Below are 15,908 nucleotides of genomic sequence, written 5' to 3'. Positions count from 1 at the left end.
CTAATCACATGCCAAGTATATGGCAGCAAATGGCCCTCTGCCATCTGTGCTACTCCCACAGTGACTTTCTCTGCTTTCAGGCCTGCTGCGGCCCTACCATCATGAAAGAAAAACAAGAGGAACCAGCTAAGCATCCTGCTACAATCTTCACTACCAGTTGTGAACATCCTCCATAGCCCTCCCATAATAAGCAATCTGATTTCCCTCCCAGCCAACAAACCCCTGCTGAGCCCTTTGCAGTGATAAGAAGTTCACTACACATCCCACACAGCCAGCTGCCCAACACTGTCTCATGCAAATAGGCTACAGGGGTAGCAAAAGTCTGCCGTAGATCCTTGCACATTTTACTTCACATAAGCCTGAAAAACGTAAGGCCAACCCCATTCAGAGCCATTATATACAGATCTATAATTCTGCCTCCCACTACAGTTAATAGTAAATCTGGGTGTGCATGAAATGCAATGTCTGGCCCTATGAGGCTCTCTCTCGGAATAGATAGAGCAAACATCTTGCATATTTTAAAGACTGCATTCTATTATAAACAAAGTTGACTATATGCAGCTTTGTGGAAAATCCACTATGTGTTGAACTTCCATTTTCTTTTCCCTTCTACTAGGAAGATCAGTTGGAGAAGATTTAACCAAGGGGAAAAAAACTGATGAAGTGCTAATTTCTGCCAAGATCAAGCAATTATTTTAAAACTTTTGTCTGGGGTCAGAATTCCTGAATCCCAAAGTACTGAATTGCAATAATATAACCTCAGAGGACATAGTCAAAATGCCTGTAGTTAAAATCTGTGTTTTTTCCTTGCCAGACTAACTGTCAGTACCTAGAATAACTCCTCTCACAAGCAGTCTGGCCAGAATGAAAATCTGATTTTTAAGATCAGTTACAACACTGTTACCATGTGTGTGCTATGCAGGGTTTACATTTAACCGCTTAAGGGCCAACAACTCAATCTTACATAGTGCTGAGCATCCTGATATGATCCTGTAGAACAGTTAAACAGATACTTAACTTTAAGCACCTAAGCAGTCCCACTGACTTTAATAGGAAAGTAGTTAAGTATATTCTTGTGTTTTTATGGATCAGGCCAGAGCTTGGCACTTTGCAGGACTGAGCCCCAAATACTGTCTTCAGATTCAAACAATTTATTTTAACTTTTTGTCCTGTAACTGCAGATGCTTTCCTGAAGTTCACACTGAATTTTTAAAGTGTGTTTCAACTCTGAAAAATTAGTGTGCAAAACTCACACATTCTTCCTCAAAAGATCCACTCCCAGTGTGTGTTTAGAATCGTATCAATTAATTTTAGTGACAAATATATATTTCTTTTATTTTTGTATTTCTCTTAGCCCTGCAGCCACCACAGCTGAGAGAAATAGTTGGACTCTAGTCCTCCTTGTGCATCATAAAAAGATTTTTTTGTTGTTGCTAAATTCCAATCAACGACACTTGTATAAACTCTCTGAAGACAGTTGGGTTGCAAAGTTGTGAGGACAGCATTTGTCCTGCAGAACATTTATTTCTGATGATGACACACAAGAAAGAATTAACTCAGTTTGGCTCTCAGATCCCAGGGTGAGTTTGCAGGGCTAGCAATTAAGAAAAAATATTTTACCTGTAAACAGAGAGCATGTGGTATTAAAATACACATTTAACCTGTAACCCATTTTAGAGTCATCTTTAACAGTAGAACCACGAATTTTTAAAAATTCTTCAAAGAAACTATTTGTTACCCACTGTATTATTTTAATGCTTTAATTCAGTGATTCAGTGGGTCACAGGAAGATTGTAGATGGGTTGCGGCCTAGGGTTGCAGGCCCTGGGAGAGAGAAAGAGGATTTGGAGGGCGAGGCGTTTGAGTATATGGCGTTGTGACCTGGGTTAGGGTTGCAGTGCTGGGTGAGCGGGTGCTGGATGCAGGTAGTTGCTGCCCCCTCAGTGGGGCAAGGAGAAGGCAGCAGAGGAGAAGAGGGTTGCTGGCCTATATTTTTGGGCACCCCCAAGAATTTGAACACTGGGTGGGTAGCAAAAAAGAGACAAAATGCAGTGGGTAGGATGGTAATTTTTAAAAAAGTTGTTACTCTAAAAAACAAACAAATAAATAAATAAATCGACCCTGTCTGGGGCACAAACCTGATCTAAAGATAACTCAAGAAGCTCTCCCTTTATCTACTGTACTTTGCTTTAATTTTCAGGCCTTTCATCCTGGTTGTTTTGCTGCACATATATATTATTTAGTAAATGTTACCTGAAATGAAAGAGTTCAGATCAGACTGTAGGGATTTGAACTGGTTGATGTAATATTCTCGCTGTTCCTCAGTTATCCTCCAGGGGTCATCTGGGTAATTACTGCTGTCCTGTGGCTCCCTCTCTACTGAAAGAGACTTCAAAGACAGGGAAAAAAGTCAGTTGCAAAACTGCGTGAAAAAGCAGCATACACAGACATTTTAAGAAGTAAGGGTCAGTCTGCACATCTAGCAGGCCCATTTTTTAAAGAAATGGGAGCAGAAAGGCTCAAGTTGATTAATAGCTCTTATAGTTAGGGCTTATTATACATGTCCATTTGCTCAGAGAACTACAGGAAGTTTCACATGAATGAAGCTAAAATAAAAAACAAACCCAACTACTGTTGAAGGCAGAAAGATCACTCCATCTAGTCATGCATTAAGATCTATCGCCTCATATTGGTGTTTTATATTGCACCCATCACCAAAGCATCTGAATGCCTTCCACATAAAACAGATAGCAACAGTGAAGTCCCGAGTGAACTCAATTTGGTCACTGGAATGTTTCCATTGGGGGGACACTGATTAGATAAGGTTTTTTTTTAATTGTATTTATTTACTTTTTTTTAAGATTGATTTGTATAAGGTTGTGTTTGTTTGTTTGCATTGAATGTTGTGAGCATCACTCTTCTGGTGGAAAGAAGCAAACATTTAAAATGCGTTGACCTGCGTGTCAAAATATTTTAGCGACAGAATGTAGGAAAGAATAAGCTACATGCTCCAGCAAAGTTTAAAACCACTCCTCTGGCCAGACTGTCAACGTGCTCAAACTCAAATATGTGACTTTGTTTTAAAAATGTGTTAAAAGATCCTCAAAACAGGAAATATCACAAAATAGTACTTTGTGCTGGTTTGAAATTATGTGAGATTTATTGGTTTAAAAGACATGATGTTTTAGATACATGTTTCCCATGAATCAGCTGAGGTTTTCCTATGTCAAAAAAAAAAGTTAACCATTGATTTTAAAAAAATTAAATTCCTGAGGTTATATTATTTCAAGCCAAAGTCTACAGTTCAATAAACATTTTAAAACTGTTTAATATTAACGAGACCATAGTTTAGAACAGCTTAAAAACCTAGGTTTCAAAGTAGCAGCCGTGTTAGTCTGTATTCGCAACAAGAAAAGGAGTACTTGCGGCACCTTAGAGGCTAACAAATTTTATTTTTTTTACTCCATACGGCTAATTTGTTAGTCTCTAAGGTGCCACAAGTACTCCTTTTCTTTTTAAAAACCTAGGTCACTCTTCCATAGAGCAAAGTTTGTAAAAATTCATGGAGAAGTTTTGCTCTGTAGTAGACGGACACGGGGAACAAAAAAACGTGACTGGTGATTAAAAAACAACCCTAATAGTCATGTGGCTTTATTCTCATTTGTACTAAGACCCTTTTACAAAGTGCTGATGTGTAAACGTGTAATTCATAGCCACTTTGAGGCACCTTTACACTCCAGAGCAGTGTAACAGGGCCTTGGTATAAATGAGAATCAGGCTCATAGTCTTATTCATGAAACCAGTGGCAATTCACAATGGCTTTGTCTACACTAGGCTTTTTTTTCCTTAAAATTATTATCCACCATTGCTGCCATTGGTGAGGTAGTATGGACAGGCCACTGGTAACATTTGGCATTTCAACCACCATGTCATCTAGATTTGCTCTTAGCATGATTAGACAACTCGGTGACTAAAAATGCCAGTGGTCAATCTGGCCTATACAAATTCCCCCACAGTTGGTTCTACTGGTGAAGCTGCACCATTAGTTACCATGGTGAGAAATCTGAAGAAATATATCTAATGTATATCTTACGCAGCCAACAAGATAAACAGAGTGTGCAAAATCCAACTAAAAAAATACTCAGAAGAACCAGGACTCTGGGCTTGTAACTCAAGTATGCGGTATCTTATCAAAAACATTTTTGTGGTCATGAAATTTTCATCAAAGTTGGACTCAACATTCAGTACACTATTTGGATTCTTGAGAAGCTTGAAGTATTTTTTATCAAAAAGCCTCTTTTTTTTTTTAAATCAAAAAGCCATTTTGCATTGAAGAGTTTTGATTTAAAAACATTTGACTAGATCTAGTAATTAATCTTCCTAAAGCTCTTTAAGATCCAACATGGAAAGACTTTAGAAAAATATCATCATCATCAAGGCCGATGACAGGCCACAAAGTTATTTTACTTTACTCCTACATGTTTGGCCTGAATTCTCCATACACACCAGGCAGGATTTCCTTATGGTGTACTGCTTCCTTTTTTATTTTCTGCAGCAGCTGAGTTGTGGAAAAAGGGTAATTGCCTTAAACTGAAGCAGAGCAACCGGTCGAACAAAGGAGGCAGAGGAGGAAGAGAAGCTGATAGGTCAAAGGCCAACCCCGTCTGTCTTCATTAGTGTCTTTGATCCCCATAATGCTACATTCTACAATTCTCCCATGCATACTACTTTAGTTGAACAGCTATGTTATTTTGTGTAATTTCTACATAATCCTAGAAAAAATGGTGTCAGTACTGAAACAATGAAAATTATTGACCTTATTCAAACCAGCTGATCAAGCAAACATAGTCCCAATTCTTCAAGGCAGTTTAAAATAGAATGCAAGTAGCAGAACAAAGAAGAAATAGAATATTACAGGTCAACCTACTCTGCTCCAGTTTAGAGTGCATTGTTTTCATAACTTCTGTCTACAAAAATATAGATATAGTTGGCAAGCTTTAAACAAAAGGAAGCATTCAAAATTATCCCTGGCTCCTATGTGATGGAGCTCTAGATAGCCTTGTAGAATTCTTTTGGTGCAGAATTATTGAAATGCATAAATGGAACACTGACAAATAGGTTTTACAGTGCACCATATTTGCCTGTACAGGTAAAAAACATGAATACAACCTAATCAATATGGCAAGATATAAAAGATGAATAATTCTTGTAGGAGCTGCAGTCCATTGTGTACTAAGTAGACATGGGCTGGAGGGAGGGGGAAACTGACTCTGCTCGAAAAACTCGTTCCATCCCAAATCATCTATCCATGTCTCATGTTGTTCTTATGTTATGGGGTAGAGGGAGTGAGAGCACAGCCAAAAAATGGCCACTTACATTTAAAAGCAGTTCTGCTAGTAAGCATGGCAATATTTTACCTAAGGCCAAAAATCTGTGGCCGTAATAGGGAATTTACAATAGACAAATTAGAAAGTTTGCAGAGTTACGGTTTTGAAGCCAACAGGAAAACATTGGACCAGTTTAAGTAAAGCAAACAAAACATCCCACCTAAACTTCTTTATCAGGATTGGGATGATTGAGACAGTAAACTGGGTTTACAAATTTGAATGATTTCCTACAGAGAAGCTGGATATCAGGTCATGGCAGTGTGAGGGTGTCAGGGATAACACACTAGATCAAGACAAAAAAAAATCTCAATTAAATTCATATATATTAAAGATGTTTTTCTTGCATTATTAATAACTTACAATTCTTTCACTTCTGATCTAAGAATCTCAGTCTAATTTTCCAATATTTATGTTGTTTGCTTACATTTGAATTTCACTCAGCTTAAACAATGAAAATGAACTAGTCATTTTCAATTTGCTTTCCAGTCAGTTTTGCTTTATATTTCTCCTACACTAGAAGGATGCACCAATCAATGAGCTGCAAATACCAGAGGGGAGTGTTGTTATTTAAACAAACAAAACAAAAAAATCCAATGGAAGAATTTTTATATTTAAATTTCTGAAAACATTTGTATTCATGTTAAACTTTGTAAAATATAGTTTTTACAAAACCTAAATTTGGGCTTAGCTGAACCCCCCAGTCTTCCTTTCTGTTCTTACTTGCAAAATAAAGACCATATTTGCCTGGCAGTAGAGACTAGGAGGAAACCTTTGCAGAAGAGAAACAAAATGAAGATTATATAAAGTGAAAATAACGAAGAATACTTTACTCAACTAAAACTGCAGGGAGATTTTGGTCCAGGTTTATTCAAAATGGAACCTGTCTAGGTTACTGGGACTAATATCCCCACTTATTTCAAAAAGCACCACTACTAGGTGACAAGAACTAGAACTTCATGCATTTCTTTTTTTGTTTTATTCATTTATTTAATCACCATGCAATTCATTACCCGACTAAGAGAGGAATGTACAAGTGCAGATTTGGATGCATAATTTCCCGTTGCTGGTCCATCTTGTTGTTGTGTAGAATGTCTAGCTTCATAAGGAACTATGAAAGTTTAAAAAAAAATATATATATGTATTATCAGACGAATCAATAAGGTTCCACAAGCTCAAACCGGAAATTAAGCATTACAACACAGAGGTTCATTAAGCTTAATACTGTTGTACTACAGTCCATTCTGTCCCCTTACCCAAAGCCCTAACTACATGCTCTACTCCTATATCATAGTTTCTCTTCTTTAATATTTAGGCATTAACAATAGAAGTTGTCATTTCATCCTACCAGATTGGCATTAATTGCTTTAACAGTTGTTGAAATGCATATTTGCATGACAACCTGCAGCAGCCCTAAAATAAACTATTACAGTAAATCAGCTAACTAATGAATATAGTGAATTCTCAACTGTCATTTTCAAGAGATTTAGGTTTTTCACTTTTTTATTTAAATCTAATTTGTTTAAAGAGGACATTGTCAAGGAAGAGCATTAGACATTGATTTGATCTGTACAAAACTGTTGATTTGACTGTGGAAAATTCTCTGGATCCTAAATACCTGGGTTTTATGGTTGTTGATCATTCAATTGCCAGAACACTGAAAACAAAAACAATAAGCTTCCTACTTTTAGAGCCCCTTTAAACCCCAAAGTTTTTTGCTTCCTACCCTGTATATAGCAATCACACCCTTTTCTAGGAGATGTGCTGACATCAATAATGATTTTCTTATTCAAAAACAGATGCTTTCCAGAGAAAAGTTACTACAGGCCAAAGTTACTTTTTAACAAAATAGTCCCATACATTTCAAGTAAATTCAGCATTTCCAGAGTGGAAACAGAAAAGGGCTCTAATGGACGATATTTCCAGGGTCCTAAGTATGTACTGCAAATACAGATAAGAAAATAATAGTTAAACTGAGCTATAAAAATTATGCACTTGTCAATGTCTAAATGTTCCACCCTTTAGCTTTGTCTTGTGCACATTAAGAGGCAGAAGAGTAACTAGAATGCAAATACAGCAACAGTATAGTATGACAAACAACTGAAATGGCTGGTATTAGAACTGTTAATTTCCTCAGAAACACACACACACACACACACAATCATCACTTCTTGATTTGAGACATATCTGATTGACAAGCAAATTCCAAACCTGATTTTTTTTGCAGGTCATCAATAGGCCACTAACCTTGAATATATCTTTTATTTTTAAAACCCAAATTTACATTTCAAAACAGAGAAGGCCTGATCCTGATGGGGTTGCAGGTGCTCAGCACTGCTCAGAATCTGGACTAGAGTTAGCAAAGAAAAGCAACAATAATTTCAATTTTCCTAAGGTGAGAAGACTTCCATTCCATCTGCATAATTTAAGAACAATCCTGTTTTTAATAAAGATAAATAACTAGACATAGAAGCAGGGCACACTGGAGCTCTCTTTCAAATCGTTCTTTTGAAATCCAACTTCTTCTGCTGGAGTGTTCAAACTGTAGCACTGTCCTAATGCTATTCAGCATCATTTACACAAAATTTTAGAGTCTCCTGAAAAATGAAAATCAAGGAAACTCAAAATCTTACTATCGTTACAAAGCAGCTTGCTTTTTAAAGTTATGTTTCTAACTCCGATTGTTATCTATTCTTGTCCTGTGCTGGTATCTAGTTTTTTCCCTTACAAATGTGTTTCAATGTCAGAAAGAAGACAGGAAGGAAGTTGTGAAATATACTGCAGTACTTGGAGGCTGAGTATGGGGTTCTGTTGCTATGTGGTTACCAGCAACAGAACTTTCAAAAACTAGCAAGAAAATAAAATGCATGAATGCCCAGCTAAAGTTCTACTTTAGAGGGGTGGGCAAAAATTGAATGTTCAATGACCCTGGATTACTACTTTCTGAACACCACATAGAGTATAAACAGTACAAAAAAAAAGGTTAACACCACACACGCATACACAAACCCAATGCTCTGTAGGCCCCTCCAGAATGGTATTCAGTGTCCTCAGTGCAATGGTTTCAATGAAACTGGAATGTTAACAGATTTTTTTTTTTTTCTAGGCCAGAATGGACCAATTATTCATCTAGTCTGACATCCTGCATAACCCGGGCCATAGAATTTTATCCACTCACCCTTGTATTGAGACCAATAACTTGTGTTTGACTAAAGCATACCTTCCAGAAAGGCAACCAGTCTTGATCTGAAGACATTAAGAGTCTTCACATTCAGACTGGATGCCTTTCTGGAGGCCATGTTTTAGTGCTCAGTGGGCTCACGGCCTCACAGGATTTTATCATCTTAACGTTTAGCTGCTTGTATTAATTTTCAGAAGAATGACACTCATGTTAGCCTTGATTCTAAGACCCTTGCTCACTTTGAATAGCACCTTGCTGGAAGTATAAACTGGAATATAAACTACTGTTCAAAGCAAGGTAAGCCAATAGAATGTGGGACATTCAGCACTCATTACAAGAACCTGTGATCTGACTGGGGCAGGAGGGTAAGGGGGGAGTACGTGAATATAATGGATTGTGCCATAGAAAACAGAATCACTATTTCTCGTAATCTTACAGTTCCTGCTAACATTAATTCCTAGTGCACTGCATTATAATTGCAATCCAGGATGTGTCCTTCCTGTCCTGTGGCTGATAGATTTGGACAGGGCACGTGTCGGTACAGTGGAAGGGAATTCCACCTGCAGTGCTTATTTTGAACATCAGAAATCACTGCTTTGTTAGGACTTACATGTGGATAACTAACATATCAATGTGGATGACAGTCTACTTTCTAACAAGTGACTATCAGTCAGTACTAACATGAACCTTTAACTAGAAGTCCATTTGATTGCGTTAGACCACTGATGTTTACCACCAGCACAAAATTTTACTTAATTAAAAAATTTTGTAAGAGCTCAGTTTAGTCAGTCACTTGTAACTGAGGACAACAGCTGAAGAACCAATACATCCCATTCATCATTCACAGAGAGCATGTTAACTCATGGTACCCACACTTAAGAGTTGGATGAGAAATGGTTTTCCTGTCCCACAAACATTTCCAAGATTTAGAAAATTCTCCCATTTCATATCAGGACTAAACCAAGATTTTTAATTTTTTTTTTTAATGAAAATGAGAAAATGAGAAAGGGAGCCACCCACCCACCCCAGAAATGCCAAATGGTTAAGGGACTATCCTGGGGCGCGAGCGAGCCTGCCTGATTCGGAGCAGACACGTGAATGTGCGTCTGCCACATCACAGGAGAATGACGTGGCTACTGGTCTATTGGCTATTTTGGGATGGGTCTCGCTCAATCTCTTCTGTTGGAGAGATTATTATTAAATAGCCACTGGGCCAGTGACAGAGACTGACTCTAGAGCCTGTTTAGTAGGGCACTCATCGAGGATGTGGCAGACCCTGATTCAAGTTCCTACCCTGAAACAGCCAGAGCAGCAACTTGAACCTGGGTCATCCACATTGCAGGTGAGTGCCCCAACCAACTGGGTCTTCTGGGGTGGGTAGCATTCTCTTTGCTTTTGTTCAGAAATTCTATCCTGGACCTCATAAATCTTTTTAGCCTAACTGGATACCCATCCAATGTTTCAGTTTCAACAAATTGGAATTTTCCAACAAAAAATAGTTTTGGCGGAAGATTCCCAACCAGCTCTACCCACATCAGCTGTCCAGTCCCTTTGATGAAATGATGAAAGATTTTATGCTTTATCTGTGAGAGCGCGTCTATTGGACACTCACCATCATTCTTAATTATCATTTTATATTACAACAGTTGTTACAAGCCCCAGTCAAGTCTGGCACCCTATTCTGTTATAACCTGTTAAAACCTATATCCTCCAAGTACACCTCTACCCAGATATAATGCAGTCCTCAGGAGCCAAAAAATCTTACCACGTTATAGGTGAAACCGCGTTATATTGAACTTGCTTTGGCCTCGAGCATTTCCATTATTAATAGTCACTTCCCGCTCCCTGACTGACCCATCAGAAACACCAACCCATCCAACACCCCTCCCACTCCCTGTCCCCTGACTTCCCCGACCCCTATCCACACCCCTGCCCCCTGACAGGCCCCCCCATCATTCCCACACCCTATCCCAACACCCCTGTTCCCCGTCCTCTGACTGCCCCGCCCCCAGAATCTCCAACCCATCCAACCCCCCCCGCTGCCTGTCCTCTGACTGTCCTGACCCCTATCCACGCCCCTGCCCCCTGATGGGCCCCCCATGACTCCCACGCCCTATCCAACACCCCTGTTCCCTGTCCCCTGACCGCCCCCAGAACCTCCAAACCATCCAACCCCCCCCCCGTTCCCTGTCCCCTGACCGCACCCCCAAGACCCTCTGACCCTTATCCAACCCCTCAACACTGGCCCGGCCCCCTTAACATGAGCAGTGTGTCGGAGCCAGACATGCTGACACGCTGATCCACCGGAACGCACAGCCCCCCCCCGCCCCCCAGAGCACTGCTTTACCGCGTTATATCCGAATTCGTGTTATATCAGGTCGCATTATATCGGGGTAGAGGTGTACTCAGATCAATGAGAGTTATGCTACTGACTTTAATGGCAGCATGATCAACCCTAAAGCGTCTAAATTGTGGTCATTTGTTTTCTTCTGGGTTCCCATTACACTGGGTTTTTACATTTACACCTTACTGTTATTTTTGTTATGTAACCAGGAAGACCATTGTTCTTCCTTGCAAACAAATCCCCACTGTAAATCTGAAAACTAGTACAGCAGTTATTGAAATCAGGAATGTTTTTTTTTCTTAATATTAAAAAACATGCTTATCCACTGAAACATTCACAGTACTCAATCACTAACATATACTGCACATAGGCTTGCCAAAAATGTGGTAATCAGCATTAATTTGTGAACAGTTGCACACAAATCTACACATGATCATTAATTTACTGGAAAGAAAATAGGAAGAGAGGACTAAATCAGAAAGCAGAGCTTCTGCATAAAATAAAAAAAGATGGTCAGATCATTTACTAAAAGACAGATGTAATTAAGTCCAGGCATTATTAGGCTGATTCCTTAATTGCATTTGAGATTTGAAGGCACTGAACGGAAAAAAACAACAGTGTATGACTTGTGCATCCCAGATTTTATCCTACCTCCATGTGGCTGTTCAAGCCCACTCCTTGACCTGCCATAGCCATAACTCAAGGGTATTCTCTGGTAATTAGATGGAGAAGCAGGAGGTGAACACATCGGTGACATGGGGGGAGACTTGGTTTCCTGCTTCAGAAACAACAAAATGGAATTCTGAGGTGACTACAGAAATAGGTGGAGTAATTCTGCATACCAGTTCAATCACATACAGCATGATGTGCAAGGCATAGTAATAACTGACAAATTCTCATGCCCCTATTTCCAAAAGAATCGTGACTATAAATGGAAGATGGCAAAGTGATGCTTTGATGTTGAGCCTTGTTCTGGGGGTAAAATACAAGAGTAGTCATCCCAAGGGGTTAGAATGAACTCTAAGACATTTTACTTGCATGTGTGTCTGGATCAATATTTTTGTTAAATCTTATTATTACTGGGTATCTTTGGATTTACATATTGTATTAGGTGCTTGAATGCATTCTCCATTTAAGAAAATACTTTTCATTTCAGAAGAAGGCAAAAAATGAAAAATAACTAAAAGCACCAATTCAAAGATTTATTTTAAATATTCTGGGAACTGCCTTTGTGAGAAGCAGATTTGTAGATATTGTCAGATCTAACTTGGAGTTTGTTTCCTTTTTCCTTGAGGATTGAGCTTTGGTAGAGGACACGGTCCTGAAATAAATTTACTATATAAACAGAAAAAATATTACTTCACAGTGCAACACCAAGGCAATAAAAGTCACCTAGGAAGAGTTATAGGTTTGGTGGCAATGCTCTACTAGAATGAAATTATTTAGAGAAAACAGATATTTGCAACCTTATTTCCAATTTCATTATTCTACATGTGCATACCCTATTGACTCATTAATAATGGTTAGTCTCAGGCAAAGTTTGTTATTCATAGAATCATAGAATCTCAGGGTTGGAAGGGACCTCAGGAGGTCATCTAGTCCAACCCTCTGCTCAAAGCAGGACCGATCCCCAACTAAATCATCCTAAAACATCCCACATCTGATCATCCCCAACTAAATCATCCCGTGTGTGCATGTGCTCTACAGATAATATACACTGCCTGCCCCAAGTAGCTTACTGCACAAAACATGATACAAGATGAGAAGATGTCAGGCAAGGGAAAGGGTCATGCAAACAACAGAAGCTGTGAGATTGCTTGGTTTTATAAACATGTAAGCATCACACATTCTCAGTTTTTATAGATTCAGACAATATGGATCTCTTTATGATACAGCTATTTTTAATTAGGAATTCAGAAGGCCAGAGTGGCAGCAGGATTTGTTACTGGAAGAATATTTCACTGAGGGTGAATTTCCAGAACACTAGCCTGGTATCACCTCAAAGGAGGTTAGAGGGGAAAGAATATGGTAGGTTCCTCAGTCCAAAAACAAGGAGTTGTGATGATAGCAGACCAGTTGCCAGCTCATGCCAAAGCCCTAGGCCTCAACTGGAGGCTGACAAATACATAACTGGAACCGGTCTGGCTCATCCATGTGTTAGTATTGTTAAAATAGGTAGTAGAGTTATAAATATGTGGTTTGTGTTTAGACTTCACAGAACACTTGTAAACTGCTGCATCCATTAATCTCACTTGTTATATCTGTACCCAATGTCATAAGGTAATATTTAACTGTAAATCACCAGTTACAGTACACAGGAGAGAAGCATTACCAAGTGTGAAATACTACAGGAGGTGTTATCTCCTGCCAACAAAAGAAGGCTCATAATCACCAAACTAACCATAGGAAACGTCAGAAGACAAAAGATTTTGTTGATTGCTCCCTTCCCCACATGAATAGTAGCTATGCAACTGAATTCCTCCTAGCTGAACTTGGAACTTGACAGGCTAAGGAATAAAAGGCCCTAACAAGGAGAAACTGTGGGTATGTCTACACTATGAAATTAGGTCGAATTTATAGAAGTCGATTTTTTAGGAAGCGATTTTATACAGTCGATTGTGTGTGTCCCCACTAAGCGCATTAAGTCGGTGGAGTACATCCACAGTATAGAGGCTAGCTTCGACTTTTGGAGCGTTGCACTGTGGGTAGCTATCCCACAGTTCCCGCAGTCTCCGCCACCCATTGGAATTCTGGGTTGAGCTCTCAATGCCTGATGGGGCAAAAACATTGTCACGGGTGGTTTTGGGTACATGTCGTCAGTTGCCCATCAGTCCATGAGAGCAACGGCAGACAATCGTTTCGCACCTTTTTCCCCGCGCAGACGCCATACCACGGCAAGCGTGCAGCCCACTCAGCTTAGCCGCTGCCGTTGTGTCCTGGGTGCTACTGGCAGCAGACGGTGCAGTAGGGCAGCAAACCATTGTCATGGAACCACCAAACGACCGCTTCCGCAGCCACTCTGCTCTCCTGCAGACTCCATACCACGGCAAGCATGGAGCCTGCTCAGATCATCGCAGCAGTTATGAGCACTGTAAACACCTCACACATTATCCTGCAGTATATGCAGAACCAGAAACTGCAGAAGCGGGTGAGGAGGTACAGCAGCATGGTGACGAGAGTGATGAGGACATGGACACAGACTTCTCTCAAAGCACAGGCCCCGGCAATTTGGGCATCATGGTGGTAATGGGGCAGGCTCATGCCATTGAACACCGATTCTGGGCCAGAGAAACAAGCACAGACTGGTGGGACCGCATAGTGTTGCAGGTCTGGGATGATTCCCAGTGGCTGCGAAACTTTCGCATGTGTAAGGGCACTTTCATGGAACTTTGTGACTTGCTTTCCCCTGCCCTGAAGAGCAAGAATACCAAGATGAGAGCAGCCCTCACGGTTCACAAGCGAGTGGTGACAGCCCTGTGGAAGCTTGCAACGCCAGACAGCTACTGGTCAGTTGGGAATCAATTTGGAGTGGGCAAATCTACTATGGGGGCTGCTGTGATCCAAGTAGTCAACGCAATCACTGAGCTGCTGCTATCAAGGGTAGTGACTCTGGGAAATGTGCAGGTCATAGTGGATGGCTTTGCTGCAATGGGATTCCCTAACTGTGGTGGAGTGATAAACCGAACACATATCCCTATCTTGGGACCGGAGCACCAAGGCAGCCAGTACATAAACCGCAAGGGGTACTTTTCAGTGGTGCTGCAAGCACTGGTGGATCACAAGGGACGTTTCACCAACATCAACGTGGGATGGCTGGGAAAGGTACATGACGCTCGCATCTTCAGGAACTCTGGTCTGTCTGAACGGCTGCAGCAAGGGACTTACTTTCCAGACCAGAAAATAACCATTGGGGATGTTGAAATGCCTATAGTTATCCTTGGGGACCCAGCCTACCCCTTAATGCCATGGTTCATGAAGCCATACGCAGGCACCCTGGACAGTAGTCAGGAGCTGTTCAACTATAGATTCATAGATATTAAGGTCAGAAGGGACCATTATGATCATCTAGTCTGACCTCCTTCACAATGCAGGCCACCAAATCTCACCCACCCACTCCCGCAATAAACCTCTCACCTATGTCTGAGCTATTGAAGTCCTCAAATCATCGTTTAAAGACTTCAAGGTGCAGAGAATCCTCCAGCAAGTGACCCGGGCCCCATGTTGCAGAGGAAGGCAAAAAAACCCCAGGGCCTCTTCCAATCTGCCCCGGAGGAAAATTCCTACCCGACACCAAATATGGCTAGCAGCTGAACCCTGAGCATGTGGGCAAGATTCACCATCCAGATACCCAGGAAAGAATTCTCTGTAGTAACTCAGATCCCACCCCATCTAACATTCCATCACAGGCAATTGGGCTTATTTACCATGAATATTTAAAGATCAATTAATTGCCAAAATCATGTTATCCCATCATACCTTCTCCTCTATAAACTTATTGAGTTTAATCTTGAAGCCAGATAGATCTTTTGCCCCCCACTGCTTCCCTTGGAAGGCTGTTCCAGAACTTCACTCCTCTGATGGTTAGAAACCTTCGTCTAATTTCAAGTCTAAACTTCCTGATGGCCAGTTTATATCCATTTGTTCTTGTGTCCACATTGGTACTGTGCTTAAATAATTCCTCTCCCTCTCTAGTATTTATCCCTCCGATATATTTATAGAGAGCAATTATATCTCCCCTCAGCCTTCTTTTGGTTAGACTAAACAAGCCAAGCTCCACTATAGGCTGAGCAAGTGCAGAATGGTGGTAGAGTTGTACATTTGGACATTTCAAAGCGCGCTGGCGCAGTTTACTGACTCGGTTAGACCTCAGCAAAACCAGTATTCCCACTGTTATTACTGCTTGCTGTGTGCTCCACAATATCTGTGAGAGTAAGGGGGAGACGTTTATGGCGGGGTGGGAGGTTAAGGCAAATCGCCTGGCTGCTGATTACGTGCAGCC

The 15,908-nt window shown here is 40.5% G+C and overlaps 1 protein-coding gene across 1 annotated transcript in view; it reads right to left on the bottom strand.

Annotated features, from left to right (window-relative positions):
- Nucleotides 1–15,908, bottom strand: part of REPS2 (RALBP1 associated Eps domain containing 2) — a 138,318-nt gene that overhangs the window by 76,939 nt on the left and 45,471 nt on the right. The window contains exons 4-6 of the mRNA XM_077816359.1: nucleotides 11,561–11,687; nucleotides 6,383–6,495; nucleotides 2,254–2,389 (exon numbers count right to left, since the gene is read on the bottom strand). Coding sequence (XP_077672485.1) covers nucleotides 2,254–2,389; nucleotides 6,383–6,495; nucleotides 11,561–11,687 — 376 coding nt within the window. The remainder of the gene's footprint in view (nucleotides 1–2,253; nucleotides 2,390–6,382; nucleotides 6,496–11,560; nucleotides 11,688–15,908) is intronic.

This window comes from Eretmochelys imbricata, chromosome 1, assembly GCF_965152235.1.
Source record: "Eretmochelys imbricata isolate rEreImb1 chromosome 1, rEreImb1.hap1, whole genome shotgun sequence".
In the NCBI taxonomy this organism is placed as follows: Eukaryota; Metazoa; Chordata; order Testudines; family Cheloniidae; genus Eretmochelys; species Eretmochelys imbricata.
This window is presented reverse-complemented; position numbering and strand designations above follow the sequence as displayed.